This window comes from Megachile rotundata, chromosome 4 (genome assembly GCF_050947335.1).
Source record: "Megachile rotundata isolate GNS110a chromosome 4, iyMegRotu1, whole genome shotgun sequence".
In the NCBI taxonomy this organism is placed as follows: Eukaryota; Metazoa; Arthropoda; class Insecta; order Hymenoptera; family Megachilidae; genus Megachile; species Megachile rotundata.
This window is the reverse complement of record NC_134986.1, coordinates 13,709,348-13,725,419: the sequence shown is the minus strand read 5'-3', so window position 1 is coordinate 13,725,419 and position 16,072 is coordinate 13,709,348. Positions and strand designations below refer to the sequence as shown.

The 16,072-nt window shown below is 34.8% G+C and overlaps 5 protein-coding genes and 1 long non-coding RNA gene across 15 annotated transcripts in view; 3 read left to right on the top strand and 3 right to left on the bottom strand.

Moving 5' to 3' along the window:
- Nucleotides 1–48: 48 nt before the first annotated feature.
- LOC100883287 (uncharacterized) lies at nt 49–3,194 on the bottom strand. 4 transcript variants are annotated; one of them, XM_076531426.1, is made up of 9 exons: nt 2,902–3,194; nt 2,466–2,760; nt 2,248–2,390; nt 1,962–2,101; nt 1,821–1,862; nt 1,546–1,754; nt 953–1,242; nt 686–875; nt 49–315 (listed from the first exon to the last, which is right to left on the bottom strand). In XM_076531426.1, exons 1-9 carry the CDS (start codon nt 3,118–3,120, stop codon nt 230–232), a joined length of 1,614 nt encoding a protein of 537 aa, XP_076387541.1. In that variant the 5' UTR covers nt 3,121–3,194; the 3' UTR covers nt 49–229. The 4 variants fall into 4 exon arrangements, with proteins under 4 accessions (XP_076387541.1, XP_076387542.1, XP_076387543.1 ...); XM_076531427.1 differs by having other exon boundaries at nt 2,514–2,760; XM_076531428.1 differs by having other exon boundaries at nt 2,829–2,948.
- On the top strand, nt 155–1,103 carry LOC143264404 (uncharacterized). The gene is made up of 2 exons (XR_013038131.1): nt 155–278; nt 617–1,103. It is a non-coding gene; the product is annotated as an uncharacterized LOC143264404 (long non-coding RNA).
- On the top strand, nt 2,967–9,580 carry Kyat (Kynurenine aminotransferase). 5 transcript variants are annotated; one of them, XM_012286970.2, is made up of 8 exons: nt 2,967–3,106; nt 5,809–5,948; nt 6,022–6,172; nt 6,257–6,493; nt 6,583–6,826; nt 6,905–7,071; nt 7,143–7,493; nt 7,557–9,580. In XM_012286970.2, exons 2-8 carry the CDS (start codon nt 5,809–5,811, stop codon nt 7,614–7,616), a joined length of 1,350 nt encoding a protein of 449 aa, XP_012142360.1. In that variant the 5' UTR covers nt 2,967–3,106; the 3' UTR covers nt 7,617–9,580. The 5 variants fall into 5 exon arrangements, with proteins under 5 accessions (XP_012142360.1, XP_076387544.1, XP_012142359.1 ...); XM_076531429.1 differs by lacking the exon at nt 2,967–3,106 and adding an exon at nt 4,878–4,984; XM_012286969.2 differs by lacking the exon at nt 2,967–3,106 and adding an exon at nt 5,285–5,433.
- On the bottom strand, nt 3,351–5,236 carry LOC100876133 (E3 SUMO-protein ligase NSE2). Of its 3 annotated transcripts, none has more exons than XM_012286964.2 (6): nt 5,108–5,236; nt 4,574–4,679; nt 4,311–4,480; nt 4,155–4,245; nt 3,894–4,074; nt 3,351–3,827 (listed from the first exon to the last, which is right to left on the bottom strand). In XM_012286964.2, the coding sequence occupies exons 2-6, from the start codon at nt 4,650–4,652 to the stop codon at nt 3,728–3,730; spliced, it is 621 nt and encodes a 206-aa protein (XP_012142354.1). In that variant the 5' UTR covers nt 4,653–4,679; nt 5,108–5,236; the 3' UTR covers nt 3,351–3,727. The 3 variants fall into 3 exon arrangements, with proteins under 3 accessions (XP_012142354.1, XP_012142355.1, XP_003704077.1); XM_012286965.2 differs by lacking the exon at nt 5,108–5,236 and adding an exon at nt 4,753–4,865; XM_003704029.3 differs by lacking the exon at nt 5,108–5,236 and having other exon boundaries at nt 4,574–4,746.
- LOC100883064 (CIMIP2 protein CG18335) lies at nt 7,723–9,993 on the bottom strand. Its single transcript, XM_003704008.3, has 7 exons — nt 9,676–9,993; nt 9,230–9,368; nt 9,057–9,153; nt 8,822–8,997; nt 8,508–8,670; nt 7,962–8,199; nt 7,723–7,890 (listed from the first exon to the last, which is right to left on the bottom strand). Exons 1-7 carry the CDS (start codon nt 9,726–9,728, stop codon nt 7,821–7,823), a joined length of 936 nt encoding a protein of 311 aa, XP_003704056.2. The 5' UTR covers nt 9,729–9,993; the 3' UTR covers nt 7,723–7,820.
- A 1,596-nt stretch (nt 9,994–11,589) lies between these two features.
- Nucleotides 11,590–16,072, top strand: part of LOC100876019 (uncharacterized) — a 54,197-nt gene continuing 49,714 nt past the window's right edge. The window contains exon 1 of the mRNA XM_076531282.1: nt 11,590–12,419. Within this exon, the coding sequence (XP_076387397.1) occupies nt 12,330–12,419 (90 nt within the window). The 5' untranslated portion in view covers nt 11,590–12,329. The remainder of the gene's footprint in view (nt 12,420–16,072) is intronic.

Below are 16,072 nucleotides of genomic sequence, written 5' to 3'. Positions count from 1 at the left end.
ATTAAATAACGAATATATAATGGTCACATAATAAATGTTTATCACATATTAACATTGGTTCTGCAATAATATTTATTAAAAACATGGTACGTTTTACAATTCAGTACTTATACTTTGAATTGAGATATATTTTCATTGTTTCTGTTGCATCAGAGAACTTCTGGATCATACTCCTTTCACGACCAGGGACATAACTATCTTTGATCTCCGTTGCGTTTTTTCATTGATGTCAAGAGAACCAAAGTACAATGTTTAGTGTTACCAGTTTCAAGGCAAACGTAAGTTGTATATTGAAGAACGTATTTACTCCAGAATCTATAAACAGAAACAAAAAATATATATAAAATTGTATAAACGTTTTGATTATGTAGGGTTAGGTTAGGTTATTTTAAAAATACTAATTTACTAAATTTCTAAATTTCTGAATTTGTAAAATAGTAAAATAGTAATACATTAATAGTACAATAATAAAAGAGTAAATTAATAAAATGTTCATATATTAAATGAACTATTTGCATACAAAGTCAAATGATTAATAACAGGATACATTAAAGTTCAAAGTGTTCTCCTCTGCTGATATGCAGATCTACTTCTCAAGAACATTCTTGTTTTATAGGTACGGAAGTCGAGGGCTTTTAACGAAGCCAAGAATTTTCGACGCAACTCTCCCCGACGGTTTCCTCACCGTAATCGTAATACTGCAGCGGTTCCGTGGTCTCATCATCACAGTCCTCCGATCCGATCTCCGTAGGCGCCATTTCGAGTTCGTCGACCTCTGGCCTACCCTCGAACACAACCGCCGCGTAATCGGACTTCGTCTCACGAATACGTTTCCCGGGGCTCCGACGACCCTTCGCGGAGCCTCTCAAGCCGATCTAGAAAAGCCAGGAAGAGATTCGCGCCTAAAGTACTAACCGTAATCGTAATGGCCAGCTGCCTCCTCGTCGTTCACCGTCTCGTCCTCGTCTTCTTCGTCTTCTTCGTCGTCAGCCCTTTCGTCATTGTCGCCGTAGTCCTCGTCTCTTCCCTCGTCCTCCTCGTCCTCCTCCTCTTGCAGCTGGTCATAGTTGGCATCATCGTTCAATCGACTTCTGAGAATGGAACGATATCTCCGGTTGTGTTTAAAGTTTTCCTTTGATGGTCTATTTTTGCATGACTCGTGTTCCTGCACACTACGACGGCTGTACGCTTGAAGGAGATGACGTTTAGCTGGGAGTACTGATTCTGGGTAGTAGAGCGCATCTGAAAACATGATGGTTTAGTTAGAATTTATCTTTATACGTGGGAACTTGTTTGTGTGTTGTTGAGTGGTATTATTTGGATGCAAAAATTTAGAAACAATATTAATCTCTAGGTATCCTCAAATTATAAAAATTCAAAAACTTCTCAAGTGTTAAAATGCCAAAATAAAATTTTGAGCCCAAATTCCAAAGTTCCAGAATCTTAAATTCACCAAATCCCAAAGTTTCAAGACCTCATTCATAGGTCTGAAATTCCAATGCCTAGTTTTTTCCAATGGCAGTAGTAAACACAATAGGTTAGTACCTTCAAACCTTTCACGATCATTGTTCTCATAAGCTTCTTCGAAGTCGATGCTGCTACCAGGATCGAGTTCTCCTTCGAAAGTGAATGGACCAACGTTACTTGGGGTACACCCTTCGGTAGAAATGCAAGGTTCTGTGAACCTGGCCGCTCTCATAATTCCATCGACGATGTTTACCTCGCAGTAACATTTACCGATGTTATCCGGACAACTGGAAAAGTTCACACCTTTCATCATAATCAAACAATTCAACTTCCTTGACTAACTTTTGTCTCACCAGAATGATCCTGGACCAATGCAGTCGATCATCGGTTTTCCTCTGAAAAATATACAAAAATGCATGCAGTAGCCAACAATTTCAATTTTAAACAACGAATAAGTCATCATTTTTTATGCTAAAACTTTTGTTTTTATTTACGTTACTTGATCTTGGCACGACGCTATGGCTACCATGAAACCCTTCCCACACGTGTTGTTACATTTCGGGGAAGACCATCGCGACCATAAGGAATTAATTTCCGGCGGAATAGAAGTCCATGGTCCAATCTCTTCGCAGAACTGAAAACCCCATAAATTATGTTGATTTATAAAATTGGATCAAACACATTTTATAAATAACTTGTATTTTAAAAATATTCTCCAGTTATTTCAAGCAGATGTGTTATTACATCGGTGCAAATACACATATTGCAAAAGTAAATTACTGGCTGTCTCTGGTGGCAATTAGAGGTGCACTGAGGGGTGTGTATCCCTTTGATCGTAGTAGCGGAACATTGTGCGATGCCACAAACGTTGCGCGGAGAACACAGAGATTCTGGTAATGGATTCAAAAAGCACGTAGGAAAGCCTACAAATTATATTGTTAATTTGAAATTCTAATTGACTACAATGACACAAAAATAAGTACTGATTACGCTACAACCTTTCGTCTTATGTAAAGGCTGGCCCGCTATGGTAATGGAGCAATTACAATTTACGGCATTTTCGATAAGCAGTGTCACATCACACAATCGTCGGTGGACTCTTGCACTAGTGTTTGAATATGGAGTGGCCTCGTTAAAAGTGCAGTGTGCTTTTCTTTGATCGGTCAGTTCGGGCGAGCACAGGTCCCAGTTGTGCAGCGTCAAACAAGGACAGATACCCAGAAAGAACTCTCGGACTCCAGAGTTGTCCAGAACCTTTGATTCCGAAGGTATGCTACGTAATTCGACGAACAACTAAATATTAAATAGAACTGTATTACACGCAACTTTTGCCTTTCGTTGTGTGTGATTGTAGCTTTTACCATGTACTACGCGATCGTTCACATCAGGATCGTTCGCAAATGGGAAAACATTTAAAGAGTTTAATTTGCTTACAGCACAAAATCCTTCGCCAATTTCTACAAATGCACATTGCTGCAGATGCAACTGACGCGTCCAACGTGTAATATCGTAATTAGGCGATTCATCGTAATCTTTGAAAGCGAATAGAAATTGGTCCCAATTCTTAGTGTCCACGTTAAGTCCATCAACGCTACGGTGAGCTCTTCCACGAGAGAGAATTAGAACTAACCATACAAGCGTAAGTATAAACATAGCCTAAGCGTTGACATCATCGATCGGTGATGATACAAATTAAACAAACTTGTTATAACTTGAAGTTGTTTTGCTTTTAATGGTTTTCATGTACGATGTGTAAAATTAAATTGTGCCAAAGTGAAAGAAAAAAGTATTCGCTCGATTACATCAAGTGCTCGATATTTATAAAAGTTTTTCTTTTTTACACTTTCTTCTATAATAAAATAATATACGAGAAACTAAAGATATCATTATAAATGTATCTTTATTTAATATCCACATGAAAGTTCTTATATAATACATATCACAATATATTAATACCATCTTAATTGTACTCTTGTACTTAAAATAAACCCTTAAGTGCAGGTATTTGGAGCAAGGCCAACATACTGCAACGTTCTAATCAGAAAAATATCCTTGCAATGTAAAGCACGTTAGAAGATGTCATGTGTTATGTTCAAATGCATGACATATGTTGTATTTGGGTGTGTGACTTGTCACATGTTAAATATTTATTTTTACTTTAATAACGTGTAAAAGTGCCTTTGCATTTTACATATGCTTTAACTATGACACATATTAAAAAGTGGTTAACTTGTATTATTATTTTGAAATTCAACAATGATCACGCAGGATTTTTTTCAAGATATGTTTTTGTTACAATATCTGTACGAAGATGAGATAGCAATACAAACTCTTTACTCTTACATCCTACAACAGGGCACCTGTAAATATAAAATATATGATGAATATTATTGGTTAACAATTAATTTTTCTAATAAAGAATATACCTTGTTTTCTTGTTAATTTTTAGTATCTGTGTAATACTGTCACGGTCATAAGTGTGCCCACATAGAGTATTTTTTACAGGGTCTACAATTCGTTTTTTAGAAATTGGATCAATTACATTTATATAACCTCCTGTTAATTGCATTTCTGCATCCTCATCATTTGCTTCATTTCCTATTTTATCTTCAGGGAATAAGAAAATTGAATAACCACTATGAATTAAAAAAACGTATTTATTGATATTAATATAAGGTCTAGCTTACCTAATAATGCTTCTACCTGTTTATCAAATTCTATAAGATTATCGTCATTTGACACATCTATATCAATTTCCGATATGGTTTGTTTATATTGCTGAAATTTAATAAGTACTTTAGTATGGTTATCATAGTTTAATACACTAGTGAAAATACAATTACTTGTATAATAGATTCGATATCAATTTCTGTACTGTCATCATCCTCATCATTATAAATATCTAATAATCGGTTTTTTATAGTTTCTGCCGATTTTAACTTTTTATTTTGAACACAGTTGTTCTGCACAAGGTCTCTTAATTCTTTTAATTTGTTCTTTCTCTCAGGCATTTCTATAAATATAATTCGACAATTATTTGTTGTATTTCATATTTATCAGTGTAATAAACACTGATTGTTTGATAACTTAACCTTACAAAACTTACCATAATAAGAAATTATATTAACTGCAGCTTTTGTATAAGATTCATATAATTCTTGTAGTACGTGTTGTGATTGTGTCATTTTTAATGTTAACTTCTTTCAATGCCTCTGCAAAATTAGAAAAAACATGATTAATTTCGTTTAAATACATGCTCTGAAATTTTAAATATGGTAACTCTACTTGTAGCTTAAAGAATTGACCAGAAGATGTTGCTTCTCTCAATTTTAAATATCCTTTCACTTTGAAATAAAACTTTTGAACTACCTTGAACTCCTTTTAAAAGAATTCATTGACAAATTGTTTTAGATGTCTCAAGTATGAGAAAGTCTGCAATATTTCTTATTTTGTAAATTGTAAATTTTAAATGTAAAATTGAATAATGAAACCTGTTCACAGTTTATGTTTACTGTCGGTAAGTTTATTTTGTAAAATTTTAAACAATTTGTTTTACTACATACAACTCAGTCTTTACAACAGGGAAATTTTTAATATAAATCATATTACATAAAATATGTTGTACTAAGAAATTACTTACAGATATATATTTACAATCTTATCTGTTACTTGATCTGAAAATTTATAATTATGTAATTAGTAAAGATTTTTATCAAAGCATTCCCGAAAATAATATGAAATTATTTATGCTTTGATAACAACTGTAAATTGTTTACTAACGTCTAACGTACCAACCGCATATTATAAAATTACTATACGGAGCTAGGAATTTATTTTCTATTATTTTTAATAAACAACTTGTTGCATAAGTACAGATGTTTCGGTAAACAGGCGGTCACACTTGACCGGATTATAAAAATATAGCAATGTACTTATTAAGTCATTCTACGCAGTAGATTTGGCAAAGTAAGGTATTTTACATTAGCGTATTCTTTTGGTAAGAACTCTTTAAAGTTATAATAAATTGACAATTACAGTTTTATGTATTGTCTGTTCAATTAATAACATTTTGATATATAATTTTAGAAAACGTGTATTTTACTTAATAATTGTATTATTAGATGTATGTTTCCAAATCCTCTCCATGGTTTTATAACTATTTGTAATAATAATACTTTGTTATTTGTGTTTGACAATATGTTACTCATGTACTACTAATGAAACAAAGGACATACATGAAATATATATTACTAATTTATTATATCTTGGTTACTGTGACTGAAATAATGTATAGTAAATTTTTGTGTATTTTTGCAATATATATTTTATGATTATTTTTAGATGCTTGCTAGATTTTGTATTTCTGAAGGTATTAAAGCATCAATTTCATTGCATTCGTTAAAAAATATTAGAAGTTATTCTGTCGGAATGTCTAAATTTGAACTTCCGGATCGCTTGAAAGGCAATGAAAAATCAGTGTGGTAAATAGAACCTCAGAATTAATATTAAAAATTTGTACTTATATATATATTTAATGAATTGGTTTTATTCCAGGGTTGAATATATTCAGCTTGCTTTAAAGTATAAACCATTGAACTTAGGTCAAGGTTTTCCAGACTTTCATGCTCCTGAGAATGTAACAAAAGCTTTAGCTGATGCAACCACAAGTGACAATCCTCTTTTAAATCAGTATACTAGAGGGTTTGTGAGTGTTCACTTTTAATACTTTCTTATTTATTTTATTTTGTATGACTACTTTTATGAGAAGTGTTACTTTTTAATATTTCAGGGTCATCCTCGTTTAGTAAATGTAATTGCAAAATTATATTCTAAGCTTTTAAATCGTACTTTAGATCCACAAAATGAAGTTCTTGTAACTGCTGGTGCTTACGAAGCATTATATGCTACATTACAAGGTCACACCAAACCTGGTGATGAATGGATAATTATTGAACCATTCTTCGATTGTTATGTGCCTATGGTTAAATCTGCTGGTGGAGTTCCAAGGTTCATTCCTCTGAAACCCGTAAGCTTTAAGTGTACACATTTATTAATTAATGTCTTTGCAATCTTTTTTTATAGCATCTGTATAACTTCTCTTTTCATATTTTCTAGAAAAATTCAAGTGGACCTCTGAGTTCATCAGATTGGGTCTTTGACAAACAGGAATTGGCAAGTTTATTCAATGAAAAAACGAAAGGGATAATAGTTAATACTCCACATAATCCTGTGGGAAAAGTATTCACCCTAGATGAATTACAGTTCATTGCTGACTTAGCTAAAAAATGGAATACCCTGGTGGTATCAGATGAAGTGTATGAATGGCTCGTTTATGAGCCATATAAACATGTTAGAATTGGTAAGAATAAAATTAAGCACTACAACACATTAATTGCTATGCTGAAAATCCATGGTCTAAATAGTTACTACATTTTAGCATCGTTGCCCGATATGTATGAACGTACAATCACGATTGGCTCTGCCGGTAAAACATTCAGTGTGACTGGATGGAAAATAGGATGGGCCTATGGTCCAGCAAATTTATTATATAATTTACAAGTTGTTCATCAAAATTCAGTATATACTTGTGCAACACCACTTCAAGTAATTATAGATTTATCATATATTATAAATAAATTAAGAATAGAAGTTTATCATATTGTTTAAAATTTTAGGAAGCAGTAGCGATTGGGTTCGAACAGGAATTGGAAAGATTTGGTCAACCAGATTGTTACTTCGTGAGTTTAGCTAAAGAATTACTACCAAAGCGAGATTACATGGCGAAGTTCCTCAGCGATGTAGGAATGTCTCCGACGATTCCTGAAGGTGGATATTTCATGGTTGCCAATTGGACGGCTTTGAAAGATAAAGTCAAGTTAGACGAAGAAACGGATGAAAATAAGGATTATAGATTTACGAAGTGGATGACGAAAAATGTCGGAGTTCAAGGAATTCCTCCATCTGCATTTTATAGTCGCGAACATAAGCATTTAGGGGAAGACAATGTTCGATACTGTTTCATAAAGGTAAAAATTAATTTAAAATAAATTTTTCTTTTTGTTAATAATCAATTTTTATTTCTTTTATAGAAAGATGAAAATTTGAAGGAGGCAGCTAAAATTTTAACGAAGTGGAAATCTCAACAGTAATATGGACTGATATAGAAGAAATGGCAAGACATATTTTAATATAGTGCCATACATGTTTGCAGTTCAAGTTAGTGTTATATTTTAAACATTAAGCATATTATGCAACTTCCACATCTATAATATTTATTTGTATACGGGCATTACAATTTTTATGTGGTACAATTTTTTAAATATGACGGTTGTACAGCGACACATACGTACATCTTATGCAGAGAAATCTCCACGAAGCCACCGTTTTGCATCTTTAGTGTCAGCTCCGAAGGTTTTACCGAACCTGAAAGTAATGAATATTAAAATAAAACAATACTCTTTCAAAACGTGTCGAAGTCGAATCTAATTAGCCACCTAAACGTTTCGCCAGGGACATGACCAAGGTAATTTGGAAGCATTCCAACGTGCTTGTGGTAAAGTGTCGTTGGTTGAATCAGAAGTGGCGGATCAGGTCGTGTAATTGTTACGGGTGCCCATTCAGTGCTCTGTCGTTTTCGATAATTGGATGAAAATTCGCAAAGAGCGCTGTTGGTAGCAGGAACGTTCGATGCTCCAAAATGCGAATGTCCATACGGTATATGACCCGCATATCCTTAAACAATCAAAACGTTCTTATCAATGTAATCTAACAGACATTTTAGTCCCATACTTCTAACTTTTTCTCGAATGAACGAGTATCGCATTCGTTGTTCGCTTTCCGTAAGATCCATCTGTTCTACAATTTCTTCAATCAATTATTTTTATAAATACTATTGTTTGAATCATTTTGATCAATCTCGTCGAAGGTGAAATATTTTGTAAAACAGTTGAATCATACCATGACATTAGTTACAAGACTTTTAAGCTGCGGGATCAATCGAAGACAAATTCAAGGTAACAGGTTCAACAGAAGAGGCTTACTGCTGATAAAATACTTCTTCGGATTTGCATTATCCATAAAGTACGGTGAAGGGGCGTGGTCTCTGGGTTTTTCATACTGCTCGTCCAAAAATAAATTCCTCATTACACCCACGCAATCTGGCCGCACCGACAGCATTGGCAATTTAAATTGACTCTTGATAAGCTGCATAAGAATTGCGATATACCTTCGTTAGCTAGAGTGTTATATTTTTTCTTAATTCAGTGGTTCCCAAACTCTTTTGGTTCGCTAAACTTAAATTCTCAAATTTGATATAGTTTAGAAGGCACTGTAAAATATTGCAGTCCTTTCTTACTAAACGATCTCCCATATTTCGTGGTTCGCCATATCCACCCTGAATGTCTATAGCTCTTTTGAGTTCATTGAGTGCAGCTTTGTTTTGTAACTGATGTCGCTCAAATTCAGCCAGGCCCTCAGTAGCAACTACCGTGTACCTCTGTCCGAGACTGGCATTCAGCCTAGGTGTAAAACCTAAAACATACTTAAATTGTTATCGATACGGTGTAATTATTTATAAATATTTTATGTACCTTCGTAGCCAGGTAATAATGGATGTTTGTAAATAGGATCAGTCCTTTTGTATCGAGCATTTACTATATCTATGTCATTCTTTGGCGGTCTTTGAACCTGACGATAAGCAAATAGCGATTAGTGGGTATCCGGAAATAGAATAATAAAAGGAATGAAACATTGACTAATATACTTCGTAGTCATCGGTAACTCGGTTTGATAATACGAGCGTTTCCGCATGATTTACTGTGGGATCAAGAAGCAACTTGTGCGTGAGACTTCCATATGTTTCGCCACATCTGTACCGGTATTGAGGACAATATCCATCGTATCTAAAATAAACGATTTGTTTTTCTTTCTTTTTTTATCAACGATATTTGTAAAAGGGAAAGATAATGATACATGAGAGAATCGTTTCGTAGAACATTTATGTCTTTCTGAAAGTGGTATATTTAGAACTACTAGCATGTACGTTTATACGAATAACAAAATGGGTGCTATTTTTTAATTGAAAATAAATAAAAAATAAAGAGTGAAACATTAAGCATGTGCAATTACTTATTTTTGTAAAAGACAATATATATTTTCATAAAAGATAACTCTAGTTAGAATTATTTATCGAATACAGAATTTGTTTACCCTGGAAGAAGATGTGGTTCTGCTGTGGTTAATAATTCCGTGCCAGCAGACATTTTGATATATTCGAAAACACGTAAATTTCACAAAATCAATAATCCAGACTAACTGGAATTTTTAATATCCATTTATGGATATGATCTTTTAATTTCAAACATTAATTTATTCTCATGATTACACCAAACGATTTTCTACTACATTTCTACAAATGTAATCCGTGAAGTTTGCTTTAGAATTTTCTCTCGCTACAAACAACTGTTCTTTCCATTACGCATATGTAGCAGAATGAATTTGCAGTTTTATTTCAAATTTACGATCATGGTTTATTATTTGAATTTGGTATTAAAATTCAATGAATGGTTTAAGTACTTGCAATTCAGTAGAAAAGATTGTTTCGTTACGATAAATACGATGCTCTATTTGCAACTTGTTTCCTCGCTTAAAAAATGTAGCAAGAAGAGATTTCCCAATGACTCACTATCACGACTTTCAATCTACACTTATTTGAGACTATTTACCTAGAATTAACACTGTTTACTCCAAGAATCCTTGATCGTTGAGATAAAGGCAATGACTTGAAGATTTTACATTTGGAAAGATTAATTTTTTAATTTTTGACTTTGGAGGTTTGGAATTTCGGAATTGGGGAATTGGGGAATTGGGGAATTTAGAAATTGGGGAATTTAGGAATTGGGATATGTGGGAATTGGGGAATGTAGAAATTTGGGAATTTGGGATTTGGGGAATGTAGAAATTGGGATATGAGGGAATTGGGGAATGTGGGAATTGGGGAATGTGGAAATTATGGAATGTGGGAATTGGGGAATGTGGGAAATGGGGAATGTGGAATTTGGGGAATGTGGGAATTGGGGAATGTGGGAAATGGGGAATGTGGAATTTGGGGAATGTGGGAATTGGGGAATGTGGGAATTGGGATATGAGGGAATTGAGGAATGTGGGAATTGGGGAATGTGGAAATTAGGGTTTGTGGGAATTGGGGAATGTGGAAATTAGGGTTTGTGGGAATTGGGGAATGTGGAAATTAAGGAATGTGGGAATTGGGGAATGTGGAAATTGGGAATGTGGGAATTGGGAATGTGGGAATTGGGGAATGTGGAAATTAAGGAATGTGGGAATTGGGGGGTTGGAAATTTGGGAAATTTGGAATTGGAAATTTTGGAATTGGAAAATTTAATAATTTAGAAATTTAGACATTTCGTAAACTTATACTAAATTCTCCATCAAAACCATCATTGCCATCGCGCAATTCCCCACAACGATTCGAATACAAATTATTCCGAGAAAGGCTTAAAGCATATTTCTATTAGGACACTTTTTACGAAGAGCGATTTCACGGCGCAACAGTGTCAATGCAAAAATAATTTAACCCAATGATCTATTTCTCTTTTTCTAATGACAATGACATTGCTGAACGATTCATAGCCGATAATCATTTAGAGATTATAAGAAAGCAAATAGTGAAAGTTTCGTGAAAATCGGTCCAGTGCTTTTTGAGATCAACTAATAATTTCATAAACTCTTTCTCCTTATATAACAATGGACACTCAAATTCTACTTTGAATCACAATCTTTCATTCATCAAAATCTTACTTACTTAAAATTCATCTTCATCAAAATTTTACTTAGCTGTACAAATTTTTAATTTCATTACAATTTTTTACCCTAATAAGCTTTATACAATTTTTCTTTCGCAATCTTCAATATGTACAAAATTTTTATTTTACAAAAGTAAATCGATATAATAATAAATATTGAAATATTAAATATTAAAATTGCAATAATAATAAATATTGAAAGAATAGTAACTTATGGCAGTTCTATAACATTTCTATTATAGTTTGTAGTAGTTTCGTGACATTTTTATTAAAACAAAAAAAACATATGCATGGCTGATGGAGTACTTGATTATCCATATGAGGCTTCAGCAACAAAATCTAACAATTTCCTTATAAATACCTCATATCTCTATAATTCTTTATTAACAATTTAACTACGTTGATTGTTGAGATAAAAAAAAGATCATAAAAAGCACCATGGCGTCCCTTAATATCAAAGTACTTTGAGATAACGCGTAATCGTAGTTGAGCTCGGGGCGATATGATTTCACCGTGACTTTCAAGGGGATGACGAATTAAGGGAGTCACTAATTGACTGCTAGGGGGGCTATCGTATCGAGGAGGAGAGGAACGAATTTCTGTGAGGGTAGGGGTACGTGTGTGTTGCGTACAGAAACGAGAGAGGTGTGCGATTAACGTTTCGCTTTCCAGTTTTCACGGGGCTACCGTCGCGAAAAGAACTACCAAATGTCTCCTTCCTACACTTGTAACTTTCTTTACAATTCTCGCGGCAAACATGTCATCTCGAATCGTTCTTATGTTCGTGTTAACTAATGTAACATGAAACTGCGCGCTTGATTAGTACGTTTAATGTAGATTTGTTAAAGTATGTGGATTCGTTAAAGTATGTAGACTCGTTAAAGTGTTCCACACATGAAGTTTACGTGAAGATGAAGTGTTCGAATCAGGAGTTGTGCAACGCGAGAGATGTTCAGGGAATAATGATATGAGGAATGAGGAAAATGAGTTTCATTGTTCTTTACGGCGAGGCAACAGGTTATTGATTCACGCAACGGAATCATGCAGTTTCGCCGGGAAACGAATTCCATCTTTTATGTGGACGTTACACTCGCCGATGTTAAGCCCGCGAGTTTCGATCAGAGCGAGGGGGTAAGTTTTCCTGCGGCGTTGGATTTATTTTACGTAAATCTTATATCTTGTTTTTTTGGTTGAGTTCTTGTCAGTAACTCGGAATGAAAGTTTTCATTTCTTTCTCGGTAATTTCACTAAGAATGAGGGATTCATTCTTTCTTCTTTTCTTACAAAATTTTTTGTTTAGTGAAAGTAGAGACGCCATCATTTTTTATTTTTTGCTGAAAATAGAGGCATCATCATTTTTTATTTTTTAGTGAAAATAAAGACACCATCATTTTTTATTTTTTACAAAAAATAGAGACATCATCATTGTTTATTTTTTATTGAAAATAGAGACAGCATCATTGTTTATTATTTACAAAAAATAAAGATTCTATCATTTTTTATTTTTTGTTGAAAATAAAGACATCATCATTGTTTATTTTTTACTGAAAATAGAGACAGCATCATTGTTTATTATTTACAAAAAATAAAGATTCTATCATTTTTTATTTTTTACTGAAAATAAAGACTCCATCATAAAGACGCCAACAATTGTTATAACGATCACTATCAATTACTAGCAAGTTACAGCTAGATCTAATCTCACGTGGAAAGAAATTATGAGTAATCGCAGTTATCGCATTTCACGATAAACATTTTTCTTGTACCCACATTGTTTTTTATATAAAACATTGACAGTAAACAATAATTTTAAACTATGACTGCATAAGTGTTCGTGAAATTTCTAGGAATATTTACAAGAACTTAGTTTAAATTTAACCTAAGAGTCAAAAACCTCTGGTAAGGTTAAGCTTATTTTAAGTTACTTTATTTTACAAAACATAAAAAGTGAAAAATAGAAATTCTTCGACTAATAAAAAAATTGAAATTCCACCACTCTTATTGTTAACAGCACATCAATTTCCAATAACAATTCCATCAATCAATAAAACCAAATACACTGCCCAAAATTTTCTTCAAATCGCACTAATATAATTTCTCAAATGAAATGAATATTCCCCATTAAATTAATGTTCCCTATTTAAAAAAAAGTCATTTCATAATTTTTATCGGAGATAAACTGACCCAATTAAACGAACAAATAAAGCAAGATTTCTTGCCAAGAGTAAACTGCAATCGAAATGGAAGCTAATTAAGGGCGCATCCAGGGGTTGATGACGGCCAGGTGTAGACGAAGTAAATCAAACGCGTTGCATCCGGTTCGTGTACCTAACTCTGTACACGCGCCGCGCGGTATAGGAATAATAATTTTCTCTTCCTCTGGCGTTTTGTTTTCTGTCCCTGCGGCTGGCGCGACCAGACCGGAAGCTTTATTATCGTTCAGCTCGTAGCAAGTCGTGGGTGTAGCTTAACCATAGGCAAAGATATGCACGGGTACAAATTCCGACTCATTGTCCGAGATTCATTTGACTAGCCCATGAATGTTTCATGCGACTTCCAGATTGTTGACATTTTTAACCACACTTTTTGCGGATTTTAGTTCTTTATGCTACTCTTTGCTGTTGCAGTTAATTCTTCTTTTTACAGCGCTATCGTTATCCTTATCTGGTTTATCTGATAATTGTTAGTGCTTAGAAGTTAATTTTTTTTTAGAGTGTTAGTTGTAATTGTCTGGTGTTAATTATCTGGATTTTTTTGGGGATTAGTTTGAAATTTTTTGAGGATTTGTAATTTATCAAATTTTCAAATTTCTAGATTTCCAAATTTCCCAACTTCCAAATTTCCTAAATTCCAAATTTCCCAACTTCCAAATTTCCCAAATTCCAAATTTCCCAAATTTTAAATTTCTCAAATTCCAAATTTCCGAAATTCCAAATTTCCCAAATTCCAAATTTCCCAATTCCCACATTCCCCAAATCCCACATTCCCCAATTCCCAAATTCCCCAAATTCCACATTCACCAATTCCCAAAATCCCCAAATTCCACATTCCCCAATTCCCACATTCCCCAAATTCCACATTCCCCAATTCTCACATTCCCCAATTCCCACATTCCCCAATTCCCACATTCCCCAATTCCCACATTCTCCAATTCCCACATCCCCCAACTCCCACATTCCCCAACTCCCACATTCCCCAATTCCCACATTCCCCAATTCCCACATTCCCCAACTCCCACATTCCCCAATTCCCACATTTCCCAATTCCCACATTCCCCAATTCCCACATATCTCAATTTCTACATCCCCCAATCCCAAATCCCTAAAAATTCAAATTTTCCAATTTCCACCTCTCCAAATCCCCAAATCCCTCAACTCTTCTCTCCATAAAACTGTCCTCACTCCTCGCACACAGCTCCCCTCTAGCACATGTCCACCTACAAACGGCAATATATAGCGAAGTGTAAAATAATCTTTGATGAACGAACCGCAGGATTGATACCCGCTTGAGCACGGTGTTCAATTACTACTTGCATTCTGTCGCCGTCGCAAGGCCATTAAACGAACGTCTGTCGTTCAATGACCACTTCCGTGCGAAAGCTCACGCCTCGCCATAATTCTTTCCGGTAAACAGATTATTTCTCCCTCGTGAACGTTTGAAACAGCTACCGCGGTGAACTGGTGTGCCAATCATGCTCATCCGTGTGATCATGTAGAATGACATTGATCGATCGTGGTTTCCTCCCGTGTTTTTCGACGACCGTTCCTGCGCGTACATACGTCTCATTCGCGACTGCTAAACAAATAAAGATCGCGTGCGATTTATTCTGCGAAGAGGTGCACGTCGATTTATTTGTTGACGGTTGTACGAAACGAGATAACATTTTCCGGATTCGTTTTAATTCCCGGACACAGTTGCGGATCTTTATCGATCGCTATTGCTGCTAGGAAACATCGTGCTTGCCGTACCATCGGATTCGTGGATCAGCGAGAATGTTACGTGGTCATTATTTGCTGCAGATTGCATCGATCATGTTTATGTAGAATATATAGTTTTCATCGTGGGATATGACTTGTTTGTTATACGCTTGTAATAACAATTTTTATGTTTATATAAATTAGCACGTCGTGGTCAAACATGATTGTTAGTTAAATAATTTTACAACTGAAAATGCTACGACTGTGCATTAAATGAATGACAACAACACTTCTTCATATATCAAGTTTTATAACTGATACAATTTTGCAAAAATTTAAGTATGATTATACAGAATAAAATCCTTCATTTCCCACCTATGATAACAATAAGAAAACGTCGCTGCCACTTGTCATCCTACACGCGTTCGCTGATTAATCCGTCGAAGGTCAATCGCGAATTAAAATTGCAAATAAAAAAAGGAAGCACACGCCCAGTCAGTAGCTCGAAATTTTCGCCCGACCCTCGTCAAGATACGCAACATCTTTATTCATGGGGGCTAGATGATTTCTCCGTTGCACAAACAAACGGCACACGTAATCGGCCGCAATGGTTAGCAGGTTAAAGTATCGCTAAGTACCGATCGTCCTCATTAACGTCATCGGTCGAGGTGGACAGTGATCGATTGCGCAGAGGCTGCGTATTCTTGGTCAGTGCGCATGCGTAATCGTGTACGAGGCAACGGCGCATGCGTAATCGCGTACGGGGCAACGGCGCATGCGCCCTCGATCCGTCGATAAATTATGCAGCCGATCGTCCATGCACGTAAATCATGCGTGCACGTTGCTCTGCCCTTTGCTTTATCGTCG

Coding starts and splice junctions, on each gene's coding strand:
- LOC100883287 (XM_076531426.1), bottom strand. CDS start 3,120: ATGTTTATACTTACGCTTGTATGGTTAGTTCTAATTCTCTCTCGTGGA. Junction 1,755..1,820: donor ATTGGTCCAGGATCATTCTG/GTGAGACAAAAG, acceptor GAACTTTTCCAG/TTGTCCGGATAACATCGGTA. Junction 876..952: donor AAGAAGACGAGGACGAGACG/GTGAACGACGAG, acceptor TGGCTTTTCTAG/ATCGGCTTGAGAGGCTCCGC.
- LOC100876133 (XM_012286964.2), bottom strand. CDS start 4,652: ATGACACAATCACAACACGTACTACAAGAATTATATGAATCTTATACA. Junction 4,246..4,310: donor ATATCGAATCTATTATACAA/GTAATTGTATTT, acceptor ATTAAATTTCAG/CAATATAAACAAACCATATC. Junction 4,075..4,154: donor ACAGGTAGAAGCATTATTAG/GTAAGCTAGACC, acceptor TATTCCCTGAAG/ATAAAATAGGAAATGAAGCA.
- Kyat (XM_076531429.1), top strand. CDS start 4,952: ATGAAACCTGTTCACAGTTTATGTTTACTGTCG. Junction 6,494..6,582: donor GGTTCATTCCTCTGAAACCC/GTAAGCTTTAAG, acceptor CATATTTTCTAG/AAAAATTCAAGTGGACCTCT. Junction 7,494..7,556: donor TTCGATACTGTTTCATAAAG/GTAAAAATTAAT, acceptor TTTCTTTTATAG/AAAGATGAAAATTTGAAGGA.
- LOC100883064 (XM_003704008.3), bottom strand. CDS start 9,728: ATGTCTGCTGGCACGGAATTATTAACCACAGCAGAACCACATCTTCTT. Junction 9,154..9,229: donor GAGTTACCGATGACTACGAA/GTATATTAGTCA, acceptor GCTTATCGTCAG/GTTCAAAGACCGCCAAAGAA. Junction 7,891..7,961: donor GTCCCTGGCGAAACGTTTAG/GTGGCTAATTAG, acceptor CATTACTTTCAG/GTTCGGTAAAACCTTCGGAG.